This window comes from Strigops habroptila, chromosome 13 (assembly GCF_004027225.2).
Source record: "Strigops habroptila isolate Jane chromosome 13, bStrHab1.2.pri, whole genome shotgun sequence".
NCBI lineage: Eukaryota > Metazoa > Chordata > Aves > Psittaciformes > Psittacidae > Strigops > Strigops habroptila.
Genome location: NC_044289.2, coordinates 7,817,613 through 7,836,227, shown reverse-complemented (window position 1 = coordinate 7,836,227; position 18,615 = coordinate 7,817,613). Strand labels below are relative to the sequence as shown.

The 18,615-nt window shown below is 40.9% G+C and overlaps 1 protein-coding gene across 1 annotated transcript in view; it reads right to left on the bottom strand.

The window, feature by feature from the left end:
* BCAS1 (brain enriched myelin associated protein 1) overlaps positions 1-13,705 on the bottom strand; it is a 47,889-nt gene extending 34,184 nt beyond the window's left edge. Inside the window, exons 1-3 of the mRNA XM_030503458.1 lie at positions 13,637-13,705; positions 13,449-13,530; positions 3,878-4,461 (exon numbers count right to left, since the gene is read on the bottom strand). Coding sequence (XP_030359318.1) covers positions 3,878-4,461; positions 13,449-13,530; positions 13,637-13,705 — 735 coding nt within the window. The remainder of the gene's footprint in view (positions 1-3,877; positions 4,462-13,448; positions 13,531-13,636) is intronic.
* Between the last annotated feature and the right edge of the window lie 4,910 nt (positions 13,706-18,615).

The window sequence follows — 18,615 nt, the reverse complement described above, 5'->3', positions numbered from 1 at the left end:
TCCAAGTTTACCCAGGAAGAAACGCAGCACAGTGGTTGGGAGTGCTTCAACAGGCTATTTAGAAGTTTCTTACAAGGTTTCTAACACACCACTTTGCCCAGCAGCCAGTTACGGGCCAGAATGGCTCCAAGAACAATATGTACCATGCAGAACATGCGTGGCCAGGCCAGCTTTGGCAGCCCTGCTTCCAGAGATGCCATCTAGAGAGCCCGGGTCATATGAAGAATGCTGGCTCTCTTTCAGATATTAAAGGGTCAACAAACGCACGAGGCAAGAAACCAAAGAAGCAGGAGGCAGAAGATACGTTTCTAAACAAACCCAGCTTCGTAACTGAAGTACTGGATGCTATCAGACATCCTTTTTCATACACACAAGCCCAAGCTCTGGTCATGGGTTGCACTGTGTTTAGGAGGAAAGAATCTTTTGGCTCAGTACTGCAGCAAAGAGCTGTTAGCAGCAGCAGGTACCACCTGGGACAACTGCAGTGGTGACAGGTACCAAGTCTGATAGCACTAGCTGTTCCAGGGTATCTCCCTGGAACACACTTTGTCCTGAAGAAGTGAAAGCTATTGCAGCCCGTGCAGAGCACAGGAATCACAGCACCATCCAAAAATCCCTAAACTCTGACTTGCAGAACACAAATGGGCCCCATAATGATCTACTACTGCATGAGGAACCCTACTCCAGAATTCCCAAGCTAAGACTGCCATTAGTGACTGAGATACAACTCAGACTTGGACTTTGATAGATGCTGCAATCTTGGCCTTTCATGGGAGTACTGCTGTAGGAAGCAGCAGAGACTCAGGCCATCAGCATATAAATCAGGGAGAGATAATGTGGAGTCCTACAATGTCACATTTTCAGAGCCATAGTCAAATAACCACAAACCCCTCTGCAGCAGCTCACTGCATAACGCACTGTGCAAAGCCCTGGAGGCAAATAGTGAAAGAAAACTCTAGAAATAACAGAAGTCAGCATTAGAAGTTAACAGATACTGTGTAAATGTTCAGTTCATTTCTTTGAGGAGCCAAATTTGGGGGTAATAAACATCTTAAATACTTATACTGTAGTTTCAGTTCACTCATTAGAAAAACATATCAAAAGAATGTATCCCTGCCAGCACTTTTGTTTGTATGAATCATGGCTCAGTGAAACATTTCAGGCATATAATTTATCTTTTCTTTGGCTTACATAGTAAATGCTTCATGAATTCATGAATTCTGTCCTTGTTTTAATTATGCTGTGTTCTGAATGTAGTTTTGTAGACCACAAAAATAAAGAGTGGTTCACCAAACACAGAATGTTTGTGCAGCTCTTAAGCTACAACTGTGGAGCCTCTCTCTTACTTACCAGCAATGCTGTTTGTTTTGTGTTGGCACTCAATTCAGGGAAACTTTGCTTTGCTTTTAGCTTTTACAGATACTACAAGTCATAATCCACCAAAAAAAAAAAAAAGGGGGGGGGGGGGGGGAAGAAACTGTTGGCAGCAATATCTGGATTTTTAGTACGATTATTTGGTAACAGTTTGTAGTTACTACAGTAACAGAAATTAAATTAGACTTGGTCATTCTCCCATCCGACAGGAGAACTAGCAACTTCAGTGGGAACAGAAGGCAACTGTGCTGCAAGGGAGAACCACAGCCTTTGTTTTAGAAATGAAGTTAGTTTGACAACATATCAGCAGTGTTTAATCCATATATTTCTCCCAGAAAAGGTCCTTAACTTCTCTGTGCTGCACATACATTCCTTTTCATATTTGAAGAATCAAAGATAGAAATACTCCAGAAAATTAAGGATAAGGTTAAAATTTCACTCTCCCCTGTGATACAGTTCTGCCATTCACTTACTCTGAGCAACTCGAACCTGATTTTGTGAGTCCTCAAAGATTTTCTATGGTACAGCTTTAAGTACACATGTAAAAGATGCACAGGCAATGTTGTTACACAGGAGACCTTTCCTCAAGCACGTCAAAAGCTGTTGTGTGGGCTAGGATCCTGCAAACTCTTACACACATACCAAACACACCCTACAGCTGATGAGTGCCCAGGATTTCCAGATTATTCCCGTTAGTGAGGTTCAGGATGTGGTAGATGTAGGCTGAAGACTGGAGCAGAGATTCAGAAGTAATGAGAAAGCTAGGCATTACTGATAGAAAAAAACCCCCTTGATCTGAGAGAACGCTTCTAATATCTGTTTGAAATGGCAGAATTATCTTAGATTATCTTGTCATGTTGCTTGTTACAAACATGTGCTTAGTTGAGCTTTCCCAACATGACTATTTGCTACCAGCAAATGTTTAACTCTGACTTGCGGTTAAAGCTGCCTCAGACTGCTATTCCGTTAGAGACTCACACTCTATTACTTTAACAGCACAAACTGTGACCTTTCACGCTTTGTAGTTTACAATCATGGCAAAATAGGAAATTATTAATTCTGCCTTTAATTGTAAAAGTAACAATTCTTGCAAGTCACAGGAAAAGCTATTCTTTGTGTGTATTAGTCAAAAATATCTGCAGGAATTTACAATGTTGAAAAGCTTCAGTCTTATAAGCTACAAACAGAAGTGTCAGTATGCACTGAATAGATTATTCATTCTGAATTATTCACCCTGTTCTGTTTATGTAGTGAATGACTTGATGTGCTGCTAGGTTGAGACTACAGATTCTTTAAATGCGCATATATAGCTGTCTGAAATACCAGTGATGGGTGCCACTTCTGGAGGGCAATAGTAAAAAATACAACTGTTCAGTCTTACAAATGACTTCAGAAAAATATTACAATTTATATAAAAAATATGATCTTCAAATGTGAGGAGGCGTAAGATAGAGGAGACAAGGTAGAATTAAAATTGAAGAGACTTTTGGGCACACCTTGCAATGTTATCAGTGCAAGCAGTGAGCATCTTGTGAACTACATTCAACACTATTCAAAGCATTACCAATCATACAGCAGTCTTATTTGCAAGCCTGAACTAGGCCAACAAATGCAGTTACTATTAAAATGGCATTTACAGATTGTGATGAGGGAGCCATGCAGCTAGTTTCTCCCTCCTGTTACTGCCGTTGGACAGTATTTGAGCTAGATCACCAATTAGTGCACGCTGGCCCCTCTCCAGCAGAGCTAATACAAGTTATGACACTTATCCCCATCTGGGGGATGGACTTTTTCAATAGTTAATTACTTAAAAATTAATCCTAGAGTATATTTGCTGATATCAAACTTTGCAGAAAGTGCAAAAACTAAACCCAGGTCTGTTTTCAGCTCCTTTGAATAGTGTGCTCTCAGGCAAGTTAATTTCTTATGTCACATTCTCATCCTGTAAAATCAATTCTAAGGGACCATGTTTCCTTGACTATAAAAAGGAAAAAATCACAATAGCTAAGAATGCAAGAATTGCTACTGCGTAATATTACTTACTCTATTATGTAGGGTATGCAACAAGCAGCTATTGCTGAAGAGTGACTATTTTAAGAATGGCACAAAACATGCAATGGAACTACTGTAAAACCATCCAGCATCAAACTTCAAGCTTCTAAACCACAAGAAACAATTTTACTTTCAGGTATTTTTGCTTTCACTTGTAGCTGGCTGCTGTTCATCATCCTGGCAATTGAAGCGTGAACACAGCTATCTTGCCCAAACCTTTCAGAGAATTACAAGCGAATTTAAACTTGAGGTCAGATGCCAGCATTTAGTCATGAGGCAGACATCAGAGCTATTCCCACTCTGCTTTAGGTTCCTCTCCCATACCTCTATTCAGCCACCCCACAACACTGATTCAGTCACACAGCATCGCGGCATTACGTTGTCCTGTGCTATTAATATTCCTAAGAGGTTTCATTAAGAGTGAAATGGATATTCCTACTCAAGCACTTGCCTTCCCCTTTGGGACACTGTTTGATGTGCTCTGTAATCCAGCAGCCTCTTTCGCTGTGATGTGCCCGTCAGGAAGGTCTGAAGTCTGCCTTTCCTCCTGGGTATCAATTTGCACTTTACTCCTTTCCTTTCCCTTCTCCAGCTTGAAGATCCTGTCAAAGAAGGTTACTTGTTTTGGCTTTGAGGCAGTTGCATCCTCTCCCTCAGGTGTCACCGATGCTGTGAGATCGATGTCATGAAGGGATGGTGCCACCGGGGCCTGGGTCAGGTTTTTATGTGCTCCTTCCTCCCACCCAGCTGCCGCAGGAACCTCTGTGCTGTCACTTGGTGCTTTGTTCACTCTGGGCGCCTCCGAGCTGACATCAAGTTTCCCCGCTCCAACTGATGAATCTGTAGCTGGATCTTCAGTACGCCCTGGTACAGACCATGCAAACGCGAAGACAGAGCGGGGTTTAGCAGATGGCAGAGCTCTGCTGGCAGCGCTCCCAAGGCTCTGCCCGCCCGCCTCAGGAACGGGGCTCTGCTCCATTGTCTTTGGGGAAGAAACGGCCACATTATCCCGTGCAACACTTGCCTTTGCATCCACTACAAACAGAAGCATAGAACAGTAATTATCCAGCACAGCAGAAGAGTTATATCGGTTGTACAATTAATTATGGTGACCTCGCTCTTTAATAAACTAAATCTGAGATGTGGAGCCTCTGGGAGGACTACACAGAGTGCAGCTTGCTGACAGACCCTGTTGTCTTCCTGTGCTAAATACAAGCTGCCATGCATCGATCGGACCTGCATGTCTGATTTTCTTTCCTGTTACTCCTCATTGAAGTAGGTGCAAGTTTTATGTTCTCCACAGTCTCCCCTCAACTGCTAAAGTCAGATAACGGCCCAGGTTTTTGACTGCTAAGCCCAGTGGACATGCTGAGGATATTTTACTTTCCAATAAAGATTAAAGAAGTGAGATACAAAAGAAAAGTCAGTAAAACTTGAGACAAAGTTACATATTAATATATTACACTTTCCTCTGTCAAAGCTGAGTGGGAAAAAAGGGTGGAAACTGCAAGGATTGATTTTGTTTCCTGGCTTGCCAAACTCCCCACAGGGCTTTGCAGTCATAACTTATTTCATTCATTTTTCCAGTAGTCTGCCTTGTTGCCTGCTCTCCATAGTGCCGTTTCTACTTGCACTTCTCCTGTATTGTCTGTAGGTTAGTTTAAGCCTGATTTGAATACTTATAAATCACATCTGAGCCAGACTTCTTATCCTTGTGTTTCTGACTCGTTACCCACAAACTGCTCTTAATCACATTTCCCCCCCTGCCAAATTCTCACAGATAATTCTCCTTGACAATCACATTTCAGATGTGAAAAGATCTTTCATCTTAAAAGTATATGTTATGATTTTATATTACAATGGCACATTGATAGCAGAACTGAGGTGAAAATCCCCAACACTCTGTATGCAGACTGGAGAAAGCTCCTGCTTTACAGAAGACAAAAAAAAACAAGAGACAAGAAAAAACACTGTTGTATATGTTTTGTGGATGGGAGACTGAATTACAGACTATGTGGTGTGAAACCCCAGTAAAAAAGAGGAGGCTTGTCAAGAGGTAAACCTTACAGCTTCTCCTCAGCATGAGCTTCTCTTCCCTACTTTGACTAGAATATATATCTGATTTCCCTGTCAATCATCACCACAGATTTCAAGGATGGATTTAGATCAGCTTCATTATAAGTGAAAACCTGACAGTCTCAAACTGACTTGCTAAATTAGAATTTTAAAATTGTCAGTTTTGGTGTAAAATTGAAATTATTTCAGATGATAATTGCAATAGTCTAGTCAATATTATGCCTTCACATTTTACTTTAACAGCAATAAAACCCCAGATGCCAACACATCCTGATTAAAACACCTGCCTTCCACAGCACAGACCTGCAGCGTTCAGTTTCCTTTTTAAGGTACGGAAAGCAGAATATATGTAGAGCACAGCTTTCAAAACTACCCCTTAGCTCTTCACAGCTGAATTACCCCAACGTTCCACCCCCCTGAAGGATTTTGCGTAACACCACATAAGCATCAGCAGACGCTGTACAACACATGCCTGCATCCCTTTGATACTGTCCTCCTGCAGCAGCACCCAGGGTCCCTGGTCATGTCCCTGGGAAATGCAGAACAGAGTTGCAGCATCCAGCTGTGACATCTAACTTCCCCACAGCCTTAACTCTGTGATCGAGCATCCCTGCTAGACCCCTGCTTCACAGCTCAGGCCTGGTCCTGATCAGCAGGAGGTGGGAGCTTCCATAAACCATAGAGGTGAGAAGTGCCAGCACGAACCTCAAGTGACTTGACTGAAACACTGGCAGCAATGGAAGCAGGGGACAAAGCAAGGGCTGTGGTGGCAGGACTCAGTTGCAGCCAGCATTTTACCAGTTGCTGGGGAGCTGGCTCTTAACTTCTTCACTTCTAACATTGACATTTGCTTTCTTATTGTGTTTTGGTCATATTTAAGCATGCAAAGGAACCAGAGTGTGTCAGTACAACCTGTTCTGTCCAGGTAAGTAGATTTTTATTCCTTTGTGTGCACATTAATAGAGGAAAATTTCTTCCCCTGGATTCTCTGTTGCTATTTATGTAAAAAAAAAACCAAACCAACTCACATTGGCAAGACCCTTTCACAATAATATTCTGCAATATTTCATGAGTACTTATTTCAGTGTACTCGCATGCAAAGAAAAGGTACGAATAAGTAGCTGCCCAACGACCTATTCAGCTCTTCAGTCAGGGCCACTAAGTATCAGTTACAGTTTCCTAAGTCTCCTGTAGTACTACATGAAAAAAGTGAAGCACTAACTTCTAATTGTAGTTGGAAACTTGGGAAGGAAGCAAAAAGCAAACCTTTCCCCAGCTAAAGAAAGCAGAAACAATATCCATTGGAAAATAATTGTAATAGATTCTAAACTTCTGCTTTATGTAAGATAAAAAAAACGAAGCACAGGAAAACTGTCTTTAGTATAAAAATAGGAATATAAGCTTGTCATTAAGGAAACCAACCAACCAAAAAGTAGCCCATGAACCTATCAAGTTCCTTTTATCTCTAATTATCATGGAAGGAATGAAAGACCTGGAAAATATCACCAGCATGAGCTCTGCAGTGTGTCTCTTGTGTCAAAACAGTTCAAACTGTTTCTGCTCAGACACTAGGCAATGCAAATCCCACCACCGGAGAGTTGATGCTGCTGTGGTGGGATGAACACAAGAACTTGACTCATGCTGTATTCACAGCAAACTGTGAAGGAGAAAGGCTTTGAAATGGCAGTACTTGGATGAAAAGTGCCTGATATTTTGTTTTCAGAGACACAGAAGTGCCATTCTTTCCAAACTCATTCCACAATCCGGAGGCAGTATTAGGGATAGAAGCAAAACATCTTAAATTCTAGGCCAGGTCTGCAAGTAGATCAAAGCTGCTCACTTAATGAGATTAATAACTGCTCTGAAACTAAAATCAATATGCAATTTACAGCACTGCTGCAAGATTGCATTTCATACTACTACTACACAGGCATTTCCCTTTCAAGTATTTAATAAGAGACAGTCATACTACAGAAGATTTGTCCTTCCTTTCCCTTCACTTCATCAGCATATGCTGAAAGGCAAACACTATGGCTGCACAAAGTCCCTCTTCTGTAAGACCATATGCAAAATAAGAATATTTATTCTGAAATTTGCTAGATTGACCAATTTTTTTTATTAAAGACTGTACAGAAAAGAGTAATGGTTAGTGCAGTATTATGTCAATACCATTTCCTTGCACAGAAGTAATTGCTGACAGACTTTCTCCCCCTTCCTTTTGTATCCTTGACTTCAACATTTTAAGCAGTTCCATAGGCTGTGGATGAAGAACAGCACTATGTTTGCTGACACAGAACGGGACCAGGTCTGCAGAATTAGCACTGTATTTTGAAAAGCAAGTGCTTAGGTTTTAATAAGCAGAGCCAGCAGATAAAATATAATGGACAAATCCTTATGGTGAGCACAGGCTTCAGGATGACCATGTGAGCTGCAATGACCATATAGGTATGGAATTATTTCTTTCTTTATGGGACTCAGAGTACCCAGACCCCATGGGCAGGTAGCAGAGCTCAAAGCATCAGTGTAGAGTGCTAGCAGTGAAGCACTTATGTCCCATGGGTTTGGGACCATGATGCAGCACTCAACCAGAAGGAATAGCAAATGGGGGTAGGAATACTAAGGATGTGACTGACATGAAAGGAAGTTCAGAGCCACCAGTCCAACACAAATAAAAAGGCTAACTAAGCTTTTTTTCAGCTGATTTGCTTTTGCTAATCAATGGGAATACAACCAGACTTCAGCCTGGTGCACAGAATGGATGGCAGCCAAAGTCTCTCAAGTGGGGCCAAGAGCAGTCCTGTCCAGCACTTCCAGATGGCCCTCCCACTCCTTCTGACTTTCTCTGAATCTTAGTTTGTTCTTTTTACACCTGGCAGCAACCTAAGCCACATACTAGGTAGGCATCTATTTTTGATGCTCAATTTGCCCAAGTTAAATCCTTGCTTTCTTAAAATATGCTCCTTTTCCTTAGCCTTTGATTGTTAGTCTGGTTTCAGCAGTTACATGCACCCTCATGTCTAATACTTCCACATAGGGAACATGTAAAATAAGGTCCTGTGGTGTCTTACATTGGCAACTTTTCACCTCTTGCCATTTATCCTGACTCCTTGATAGTGCAAGTAATTTTTAGCTGTTGAATGAGGAACAACTTGAATTGGCAAGGTTTTCAGCACAGACATCTCCTCCTATAGGCCACCAGCCAGAACATGCCAGAAAATAAATCCAGGAGAAAATGTTTTTACATTTGTTAATAGAAAAAAAAAAATCAGCTACAAATATGGTTTTAGTATCTTTGGCTATTTTGAATACAAGCCAGTTAGAAACAGGTATTTCGCTTAGTAATGTAATTATAGTACCACAGCACTAGCTTGTTCCCTAGAGTTCAGATAATCATGGAGACAATAGATACAAATGGCTATGAAGGAACCATTAAGGGCTACAAGGCAACAGTTGGCACTAAGAAGTCCATCAGTGTAAGCCAGCACAATGAATTACAATATCCCCGAATTAATTACTGCAGCAAATACTAGCCTTAAAAATCTAAATAGCAACAAAGAGTGAATTTTTATATTTCTGGTAATTTTATAGGTATAGCATAAGTTATTTTTTCCTTCCATTATTTAGAACTGAGTTGGTGTCATAATGCTATAATAGATGTAGAATTTTCAGATCTTCAAATGTACCTCATGTTTGTTTGTGAGACTCCCAGATACTCGTGACAAGACTAAATAACTGAGTTTTCAGAAGCATTAGAGAATTCAAAATAAGACATTTCCCCCCTTTCTTAAAAAAGAAAACACATACTAATATTCTTCCACAATCTCACTTGACTACTTCAAGCAAATAAAGTTGATGGTACACTTATGCGGTAAGAATAATTGTGTTTTGCTAAGTTAACTATCATTGTTATTTACCTGACACATTTACTGAAATTAATGGTAATCAGGGAAGAAAAACAAACAGCAAGAATAGTAATGATCATTCTTTAAATAAACCCTCACAAACCCAACAGACTACAATTCATTGTTTCACACCTCACAGGCACACAGAGTTATTGCGATACACTGATTTCTGCTAGGTACTGGCTAGTAGCAGAATTTGCTGACTCACATTTATCCTCTGGAACAAAGGAGTTGCATCTTAGCTGAGCTTTTCTTCCTTGTGTAATCTTTCCTTTTTATGAGCAGATCATTGCTTTAATCTGCATGTAATTACTACCCAAATACAAACAAAAACTGTCCCATTTTGATCTCCTGATACATTTCTGCTCTGTGTAGTGCAAATCTCAGGATTATATGGCTTTTAGTTCTGGTCTTCTTCCCTTTACCTGTTGTCCAGCAAGTACTTATATTAACGTTCAACAGAGGCCGACACAAAACGTGAAGTAAAGCCAGGATCAAGTTTGCTATGCATTTGCTTGCAAAACAGCACAAAGTAGCAGTAAGGGCACCACTACTCTCTAAATGGCATTACAGGAGGAGAAGGTGGATGTGCAATGTCTGCAGCCCTGATAATCAATGGAAGCAGGAAAGGCAAGTCATGGAAAGAATCCCCAATTCCACACATCTGTCAGCCTTTTTGAGCAGAAGCAGCAAACACAGGGAACCAGTCACCAATCTGCTCACCCAGATGTGAAACAGATGGTGATGGGGCTCTTCCAAATAACATTACTTCCTCTGGTCAGATTAAGTTAACTCTCTGGATTCTTTTTTCATTATATTAGCAGATATAGATTTCATAGACTCATTTATCAACTATACCATTTAATGCACAGCACATGGTCAGATCACTGGCAATCACAGAAATGCAAACTAACAAGACAAAGACCACAAACATACATCTAACACTATTAATAAAATCCTATTGCTTCACTTGCTTTTTTGCAGCTCTTTTGTCTTCTCCAGAAGTGCTTACTTCATGGCTATAAAATAATTACAGTACTAGTTCTTGCATTATTTCATTTTAGAAAGGCTATCAACTACATTTTCTATAGGAGTAACTTCTATCTTCAAACATCCCTTGCATTTTTATTTCACCAGGACCTTGATTACGTTACAGAAACCAGTGAGATTGCAGTGATATCAAAATAGTTAATGATTTTAACTGCTTTTTAAACATTAATAAAGTTAAAATACAAGAAATATTAACACAGGACAGTCCAATTTTTCAACTTGCTACTTAAACTGATTTAGTAATTACATTAATTAGGTAATCCATTTAAGTAAAACAATGCCATATGCTTCATTTTATGTAGTAAGAGTAAAATGTACACTTATTTTCTAGGTCTTCAGACAATGTAAATCATCTGGCTTTTATTTACTTCCCAGAACATTGCTGGTTTACACTAGCTGAAAAACACAGCTACAAGCTTTTATTTTCTAGTAGGCAACTGTTTAAACTGACTTATTATAGCTAGATGGCATTAGGAAATTAGCCATGGAACAGAGATTCTGAACTGTAATCAGTACCATCTGCATATTGCCATACCAGTCTTTGATTATTTGTGCCTAAGCTTAGATTTCTCAACTGGATGTAACAGGCTGAGAGGGTTCTTTTAAATAAAATAGTATTTTCTTTCTTTACAGAGATTGGACAGAATTGATTTTTTTTTTTTATTGTATTCTGAAAACAGAAAGAAACCCAACGTAAGGCAAACAGTGGCAAAATTAACGTGGCTGAATCTGCAGAGATGTGAACTGAAGTAATGCTGCTCCAAATGAATGCTGTCTGAATGCCTTTCAAAAAGGCTCCAAAGCCAACAAGATGTGGAAGGAGAAATTAATGAGGCACTGAAAGGCGAGGAGACACACACGTCTACAGATGGGAGCAATTGCCCATGAATAGGTGGAGACACTGTCTCAAAACTACTTGGAGACAGATTTTTAATGCTCAAGTCGTGTAGTTCACACCAGATTTTCAGGACACCAGCACTGGAAGTGGGGCTCAGCTGCTGACAGGCACCTTTCCATGGGCAGCCCAGGGTCCAGCCTGCCCCTGGTGTGATCACTCAAAACCCCAATTGCTGTCCTGCTCTGAACACCACCCAACTAGGTCTGAAATGGGATTCTATTACTGAGTAATGATTTACATATACTCCCCCCAACTATTCAACTTCTACACTAACACCCACAGTTCACGCATTAACAGGAGCATATCAATTTTATTTCATTAGTATACAACAAAAGAGAAAGAAGTTATCATCCCCCCTGACAGGCTCTTGTTGTCGTGGCACTAGTTGAGTAATACCTAATACATCCTATAATAGCATCAGGAGAGAGGTGGTCAGGGTTACATCATCAGTCATGTGACCCAGTTTGAATAAATTTTGGTAAATAGGACTGACATTTTAGTAATAATGTTGTCAGGCCATGCTGCATTCCCAGCTCTATAAATGTCTGTACTATACCCCAACTTCTCTAGAACTCAAACACAGGCAGTCGACACAGTTATATTTTGTTTTTGAAGATTCCTGTGCAGATTAGACACACTCTGCTCTCTTCAGGAAGGCCTGCCACTTCTAAAATGAGGGCAATGTAGGTTTCTGTATATGAAGGGAACCATTAAGGACCAGCTCAGGATCAGAAGTGGAAACACCCTCGGGTCTGGAGGTTTAGAACAGCATCCCTGCAGGTATAATGCCTACCACCTCACAGTACTTTTCCCAGCCAAAAACTTTTTCTAAGTGACAAACAGGACAGAAAAATATATCCCTATACATATTTCATTCTTAACAAATCATTGTTTGGTATCTTTGAAATCAAAGCAATGCACCTACTCAAGAACACAGGACCAGAAGTCAGAGAACAAGATGGAGATGTTTAGATGAACAAAAAGGCGCTCACATTCTATTGTATCATCTGTTGAAGTTGCTACTGAAAGGATCAGAAGTATGGTGTCACAACAAAAGTGCACAGGTGGTTTTTAAGACTATACAAACTTGGGGATGAGAACATGTAGAGAGGATCTGGATTTTAAGTTTTATTTCATTTTTTGTAATCAGGTTGCAAAGAATTTTGAAAAACATCCTTTTATTAAACTGCTCAACCCACCCCCAGAAGGCTGAGCGCATGCAGAACATGTCAGAAGAATGTCTTTTATTGCAGACACTAAAAAAAGTCCCATTCCCACCTCCAACAGTTTCCTACTGCCTTATTCCCTTTGTCATCTTAATACACTATTACTGTGGGATTTCAATGATTTACGCTAACACGTTTCTTTTGGGTTTGCCTGATTCCATCACAATTTGCTACACTCATTGTAACAGCCTGGGTCAGCTGGTAAGCACCCCTCAGAATCCTGGCAGAACAGCATCGTGAGCTGTTGTGCCAACCTCAGGCATCCTTTGAATCTCCTTCCTCAAGCTCCTTACGAAACTTGAACCAAGTGAGGCTCATTGGTAAGCAGATCAGTGTTACCCAGAGCAATATGACAATAGTAATTTTTCTGGCCCATTACTGTTTCACCTCCTCTATCCATACCAAGATACTCTGTTTCTGCAAAGGTTTGTAGAAGCCTATCTTTAGGCATCATTAATAGGTGATTTGGGGGTAGACCCTTAAGTCCAGGGCGCAATCTGGTTTCTTTTATAAACAGAATATTATGGTGGCTCACCACGTAACAGCCCCGTCTCTGTATAGGCCCAGAGTTGTTCCCACTGTGACCAGAGAAGGGTTTGGCAAAGCAAAGCAGTTTGACCAACAGCAAACAACTTCCGTCACAACAGTTACTCCAGAGGGCTTGGGAAATGTTTTCCTGTTTTACTCTTCATTATCTTTAAGCTTTCAAGCTTCTGAAAGGCCACACATACTGATCCACAAGGAAGAGCTGTTACATGGACTCATCTTTTGATTTGAGCCCATGCACCAATATTTACTGCTGCTCCAGCAAAAAGCTTTCTCTACCTGTCTCGTGGCAAAAGAAGTACAAATGTGCCACCCAGTACATACCTTCACCATTCGCTGCAGGACAATGAGCCTGAACAAATGCAACAGATCCATTTTTAATATTGTCAGGAGATTCAGACAGAGCCTGAAACAGCAAAAAATACAGTTCTTAGGACTGGGTACATAATGGGATTTGAAAACTGCAATAGACGATTAACTAGGGATATTCAGAGTGGACAGCTCTTGCTTACCTGATAGCTCTTTACTGTGCATGTGTCCTCTTCTTCACCTCCCTCTGGGATGCTCATTGTATTCCCCATAGTTCCTGTAGGGTGGAGGGGAAAAAAAACCAAACTCAAACAACCTTTTCTTTCTCATACATATGAATTTCCTGCCTAATTCAAATTAAGAGCCAGCCAATGGTGACAGACCTTGACAGGCTGCTTCAATTCCTAGTAAGCCCCACCTGCTCTCCCCAGGGCACCTGCCCTCATAGTCATGAGGCTGCACCAACCATCTTTATTCAACCCAAGTATGCGTAGGGGCTGTCAGCTGCTCACCAAACCTGGTACAACCTAACACACTTTTCCTGTTTGTTGAGGAAAATGGGGTGCAATCACACCTGCATCATCCATTAGGGCTGAGTAGATAGTAACATGGAGTTAGTAGCAGAACAAAGTGAAAAAGACCAAAATAGATTAATAAATCACAGTGGCTTGGTGAGGTTTTACGTTTGCTTGGTTTCCATTAAAAAAAAAAAAAAGAGAGAGAGAGAGAAAAGAGGCAGCATGTCAAATCATCATGTAAATGTTGTAAACTGGGCCCTGTGTGTCCTGCAGTTATGTATAACAAATTCTCTGGGGAAAATTCTCGCCTGTGGCTGTGGAAGTGTTTGTCCTGCTCTGGATGGCCTCACCGGTCGACTGCAGCTCACACATGTAACTGAGCTACATTTCCTTGGCCAGTTTGAGTGCTGCCAAGACTGTAACTGTAGCAAGTCGGAGAGAAGCTGAACCAGACACCATCATCCATGGTCCTGGATGTGTTTTTCAAGCATCTTGTGTTGCCACAGGTGCAGCACTACTGATACCCAAGCTAGTCAGTTTAAAATGGCTTGCTTATGTTCATACCTCTGGAGTCGCAGCTCTGACTGCCGTCCAAGCATGACCTTATCTAGTTATTTACTATTAGTCCATTAGATAATTCAGCACTTAGTAAAACTGTTCTGATTTCTTTAAACTTTTTTTCAGGAACAATGTGTTTGATTCGATTTTAGCCTCTTTCCTATGTACAAGTACACATAAACCTGTTGGTTTGTAGGGTTTTTTTCTTTTCCTTTTATTTTGCCCTTAATTTAAAAAAAACATTTATATACCCTTTCAGCTCACTATGCTTTAGGACTTTGAATTCTTTGGGACCACAGTCCCTGCAACATGGTTGACAGGCAAACCAGATTGAAGCCAAGTGGAAGGTTCCTATTGACTGGCTCAGTATATATATGTATCTATACTGCCAAAGCGACTCAAATAAACAAGGACAAACTATTCTGAGACACATCTTGAAAGAGGAAGGCTGGGGGCCAGCTCCAGCCTCAGTGCTCATCCTGTTGGACGTCCTGCACAGCCACTATGGGTACCAAGTGCCCTTCTGTTTTACTATTGCTCTGGTTTATGCCTGTACAAATTAGTGAAGCTGCAGAGGTATGGATGAGAGCAACTTTTGGAGAGTTTTAATTAAAGGAAAGGAGTAGTTTTGCTAAATCACGTTCAGTAGAATTTGAATGCAAGAAGGGGGGCAGCTGTCCTTTCAGCCTCAAGTGTCTGCTTCCAGTTACTGTTTACAGAGCTCAGGCTTGTTGTGGGTTTTTCCTAACCCCAATCTACAAACCTTTGCTTTATAGGGTTGGTCCAGATCTGGTTTCTATTTTATGCTGCATCCTAGCTGACATGAAATCCAAGCTGGGCCTTTCTCCAGAGATGGCTATTGTTCTCTGCTAAATGCCTAATGCGGTGCTGGACACTGAACGGCCCACACTGATGCTGAAACATGAACTGCAGCCGTGCACTGCTGAGAGTCGCTGCATAAATAGTGGCTGTAGGACAGAGCCTTGATTTCAGACTACGGTTATTTTACAGGGATTTTATCTTCTCAGCTGATATTTCCACTATAAATCAGAACTTCTGATTTATGGTGGAAAACAGCCAACGTTTCCCCATGGATGTACAATGGCCTCTTGTCCTTGCTATGTAATTCTGTTTCCTAGCAACTTTAAGTATTATCCTATCAGAAGAGAAGAAAACAAGATTCAAATCCTACTGCTTAGTCTCGATGGTAAATTTAGTATCTGGTTGAATCTGGAGGATTTACTTCTGTTTTCCATTCACAAGGCTGCCTGGTTTATGCCAGGAGACAACTTAAGCAGAGGATGGAATATTTGCAGGTTATGTGCTTCCTTTTTCACATGTGCTGTAAAATCAGTGCATATCTGAAGGGAGCAAAAGAAGAAAATTCATTTTTAATTTCTTTATTTATTTTCACAATGATGTGTAGCTTGATTCTCAATTACTCCAGTTTCCTGTTGGTGCGGCTCTACTCACGTCAAGTAAGTTATCTTTAACTGATACAGAGCAGAGATCACAGGCTCTGATCTCTGTCATGTTTTGTTCTAGGAGAGATTACCCATTTTCTACAATCAAGTTTATAATTCTCGCTGAAATAAAGCACACACAGTGGCCATGTGGAATTTTTAAGGATTTTCACTCACCAGAACTCTCCCATAGAAAGCTGGATAAGACTTGGAGGCTATTTTTGCTAAAAATGGCACAAACTTGCTACATAATCCTCCTGGAATATGATCCCGAAACACCCAACACAGTTCTTCACCATGCACATATATAATATCTTTGCAGATTTTTCCCCTTCTTGCAACAGTAATCGATTATTGTTTTGCATTGAGGTTTGAATTCTATGTATTACAACTTATTATGTATTCTATTGTATTACAACTGCACGTTTGCTGTGCTCTGTGGTAAAAAGGCTACTGAAGAAAGGTGACAAGTGTGTGGCCATTCCTCTGGGTGCAGAACTCAGTCAGCAGCACAGCCTCACAGTCCTGGCCCAGATCTTTCAGTAAAATTAGTAAGATACGTACATGTGCTTCTGCCCTATTTTAAAGAAAAAATGAAAGGTCACTGCCACCTATAGACAAAACCGAGTATCAGCAGAAGTGACAATACACACATACAAAATGGTATCAAATTGGCAGAGTTTCAAGTTGCCAAGCAAGTAATGTCACAGCTATTTGTTTCTGGATAGCATCTAGAAATTGCTGCTGTAAAGACTACTGCATCTGTCACACCCATATGTGACTCTAGAGTTGCATAAATAAGCAACTCCAGCTCTGTCGTTAACACAAAACTGTTACATTCTTCCCAAAGTGCTCAGGCCTCCAGTATGAACGAATCAATTTTTCTCTCATTTAAAACACCTTCTCTCAACGCTAAAATTACTCAGTGTGAAGCCAAAGAGGTTTTGTGAAAAATAAGGGGCTCCCTCATGGCTCTCATTTGGTGTCTTTCTTCACCAACACATTTACAAAGACCACCATTTTGAACATGAGCTGCCAAAAGCTAAACACCAAGCCCCATTTTGGCACCTAGCTAAAATCCTCACACGAGCAAATGGGTTTACAGAAGATGCTGAGGATTCCCAGTGCAGGGACTTGCCTGGGAACTGGGAGGCTTTAGGAGCTCTCGGGATCTGGCCATGTGCTTGTTCCCAGCAGGCAGAATCAGACACTGTCAACCACTGAGGATTTCTGTCCAGCTGTCAACCCTGTGCTATCTCTTGGGATGCTGACTTGATGTCTCCATTGGGTGCTTTTGCTGTCTGGGCTATTATTTATGGTTATTAGTTAGTGGTACAACCACCAGGCATGACCGATTTGTACTGTTTGTTCTACATCTAAAAAGCACCAACCTGGTCTCTGTAGTAAGCTGTGAGTATGGAGCAAACCTCCACCAGACCTGGGAGATGTTGCTGGCAAGATGTCTATTTTATGAGGGGTTTGACAACATCTGCAGGGACAAGACCATTTTGGGGGATTGAGAGGGAAAAAGAGATGATGCTGATGCATTTTTTTACTCAAAATGAGAAGAAAACCCTTCGAAGCTGAGAGGAAGCGGAGTCAGCTCATCCTCATCCTTAAGCTTCCTTTCTAGATACAGATTGTTTGATTAAGTTTCAAGGATATTATCCTGGTGGGGGGCTCATTCAGACCAGCTGGAATGCAGCCCGACTGGTTTAAAAAGGAACATGAACTACTAGCCTCTGGATCAGACACAGCTTTCTCAGTTCCTTTCCCAAATCATGCTTCACTGCTTCCATTGTAATGCAGAAAATAATCCAAATGGAAAAATGTAATTTTTAGATAATTTTTTTTTACATTATCTGTAGTGTCCCCCAAGCATGAGCTCAAGGCTTGGTAAAATTCTCCTTTTTCTCTCACTCTCAAAAATCATTGTTTCAGTGAAAGCGTTGAAAACTATGAGAGAAAATTACAACAAACCTATGATCTGTTGTGTACTCTGGCTAAAGCCAGACAACCTGACCTTTCTAATGTATTGACCTACCTCGAATATTACAATCACCTGTGTCACAGTGTCTATTCATATGAAAAGCACACAGTTAATTCCTCACTAAAACTTGCCATAAGTTAATCAATTTGATTTAGTTCTCTTTGCACCTCATTTCATTGCAGATATGTCCACCCTGGGGGTGTCGGGGAACAATTTAAATAAATAAACTCAATTATATTCCAGAGGCAGAGGAAGCCACTAACACTTATTAATTTGTGCAAAAAGCAGCCTACCTTGTGGCTGGATCCTTAGTTCTTTCATCAATCCCTACCCTTTATCCTGCCTCTTGGAAAACAGGTGAACATGAGGACATGTGTCAGCGTCCAGCTGAAAAGGCAGAAGCTCCTGCTCTGATTCAGGTGGAGCCAAGGAAGGACTAATAATAGGACGGAGTTTTAGAAAGTGTCCTTACCTTCCTTCAGTGCAGCTCTCAATTGCTCTCCTGCAGATAAAGGTAACTCAGACACGTGTTGGGTATGATGAAACCAGGGGACAAGTGCATCTGAGCATTGTCAGTGGCCATGGAGGAGAAATGGAAACACAATAGACCATAGTGAAGGGACAGGAGAAGGAAGGCTTGAGATGACTCACCT